This window comes from Trichoderma citrinoviride, assembly GCF_003025115.1.
Source record: "Trichoderma citrinoviride strain TUCIM 6016 unplaced genomic scaffold BBK36scaffold_322, whole genome shotgun sequence".
Taxonomy (NCBI): Eukaryota; Fungi; Ascomycota; class Sordariomycetes; order Hypocreales; family Hypocreaceae; genus Trichoderma; species Trichoderma citrinoviride.
Genome location: NW_020195030.1, coordinates 1 through 1,429, shown reverse-complemented (window position 1 = coordinate 1,429; position 1,429 = coordinate 1). Strand labels below are relative to the sequence as shown.

The 1,429-nt window shown below is 51.2% G+C and overlaps 2 protein-coding genes across 2 annotated transcripts; both read right to left on the bottom strand.

The window, feature by feature from the left end:
• Positions 1-7: 7 nt before the first annotated feature.
• Positions 8-613, bottom strand: BBK36DRAFT_1083057 (acyl transferase; the record flags this gene model as incomplete). Its single annotated transcript, XM_024888931.1, has 1 exon — positions 8-613. A coding segment is annotated over one exon (606 nt), but the record flags the coding sequence as incomplete, so codon positions are not given.
• Positions 590-1,395, bottom strand: BBK36DRAFT_1083162 (putative polyketide synthase; the record flags this gene model as incomplete). Its single annotated transcript, XM_024888932.1, has 2 exons — positions 590-1,087; positions 1,138-1,395. Coding segments are annotated over 2 exons (756 nt in total), but the record flags the coding sequence as incomplete, so codon positions are not given.
• Between the last annotated feature and the right edge of the window lie 34 nt (positions 1,396-1,429).

Sequence of the window (1,429 nt, the reverse complement as noted above, 5' to 3'; positions counted from 1 at the left end):
CGAGTTTCATGTGTGACGAATGATATGCGACCTTGACATTCAGGACTCTGTTGAAAATGTCTCTTTGAGTTAGATCTCGAGCGATGAACTCAATGGCGTCAGCTTGTCCAGATATTGTGATCGAGCGTGGGCTGTTGATGCAGGCGATTTGTGCAGACTTGTTGATCCTGGCGAGATACGCTGACGCTTCTTCAGTCGACATTCCGACCACCATCATGCCCCCCTTCAGCTTCGAAGCCCGGAACGGAATGCTCGCTGCGGCCAAACCACGAAAGTAGGCAATCTTCCACGCGTCGTATCGCGATATGGCTCCAGAGGCATAAGCAGCGGCAATTTCGCCCGAAGAATGTCCCAACACATACTGAGGCTGAACATGTAAAGACTTGAGAAGGTCAACCAGAGCGACTTGCAGAGCAGTTGTTGCGGGCTGGGAGATTTCTGGATCGGATATGCGCGTATCCTCAGCTCCTCTGAGAATCTCCTTTAAAAGGTCAAATCGAGCTCCCAGCCCCAGCTGTAAAAAGCAACTGGCCTCATTGAGACAGGCCCTATACACAGGGAAAGACATGAGGTCTTTGCCCATTGCCGCCCATTGGGCGCCCTGCCCACAGAAGATGAAGGCTAGCCTGGTTTGCTTCTTAAGTGACGAGCGTGCAAGGGAGCCTGTGTTGAAAGTTTGAATTTTTCCCAGGAGGTCCTTTGCAGATTCAGCCACAATGAATCCTTTCCATTCGAGGTTGGATCGACGGCAGCCAAGGGTATATGAGTAGTTGCGCAAGGAGTCTCCAGTATCGTTCTGAATTGATTCGAGAAAAGGGGCGTGAGACTTCATGACGCGAGAGACACCATCGTTGTCGCTTGCCGAGTAACAGAACAACCGGGCTTCGGGTATCTCCTCGGCCAAGGTTGCATTGATTCGCGATGGTACGATGTCGGTAGAAGAATGATTTGCGTCCAATCCCTTTGCCGCAAGATAGCCTGGCGCCTCGTCTACAACGACATGGGCATTTGTACCACCAAAACCGAAAGAGTTGACGCTGACACGACGAATGCCAGGGATGGGCCAGTCCATTACTTCAGTCGGGACCTAAGATAGAGTTAGTCAACATCAGGCTGATTGGCCAGGAAGATATATACCTTGACCTTCCAGTTCTCAAAATCAATCTTGGGGTTCCCTTTGATGAAGTTGATGTTTGGAGGTACACGGCCCCGTTCCAAAGCTAGGACTCCCTTGATCAAACCGGCAATTCCAGCTGCACCTTCAAGATGACCAATATTTGTCTTGACAGAGCCCACTAGAACGGGGTTGTCAACAGTGCGGGCCGATGCAATGGTCTGAGAGATGGCTTGAAGCTCTTGCCAGTCACCTGCCTGTGTTCCCGTGCCATGGCATTCAATGTAGCCGGTCTGGGCAAAATCAAGGTTTGCC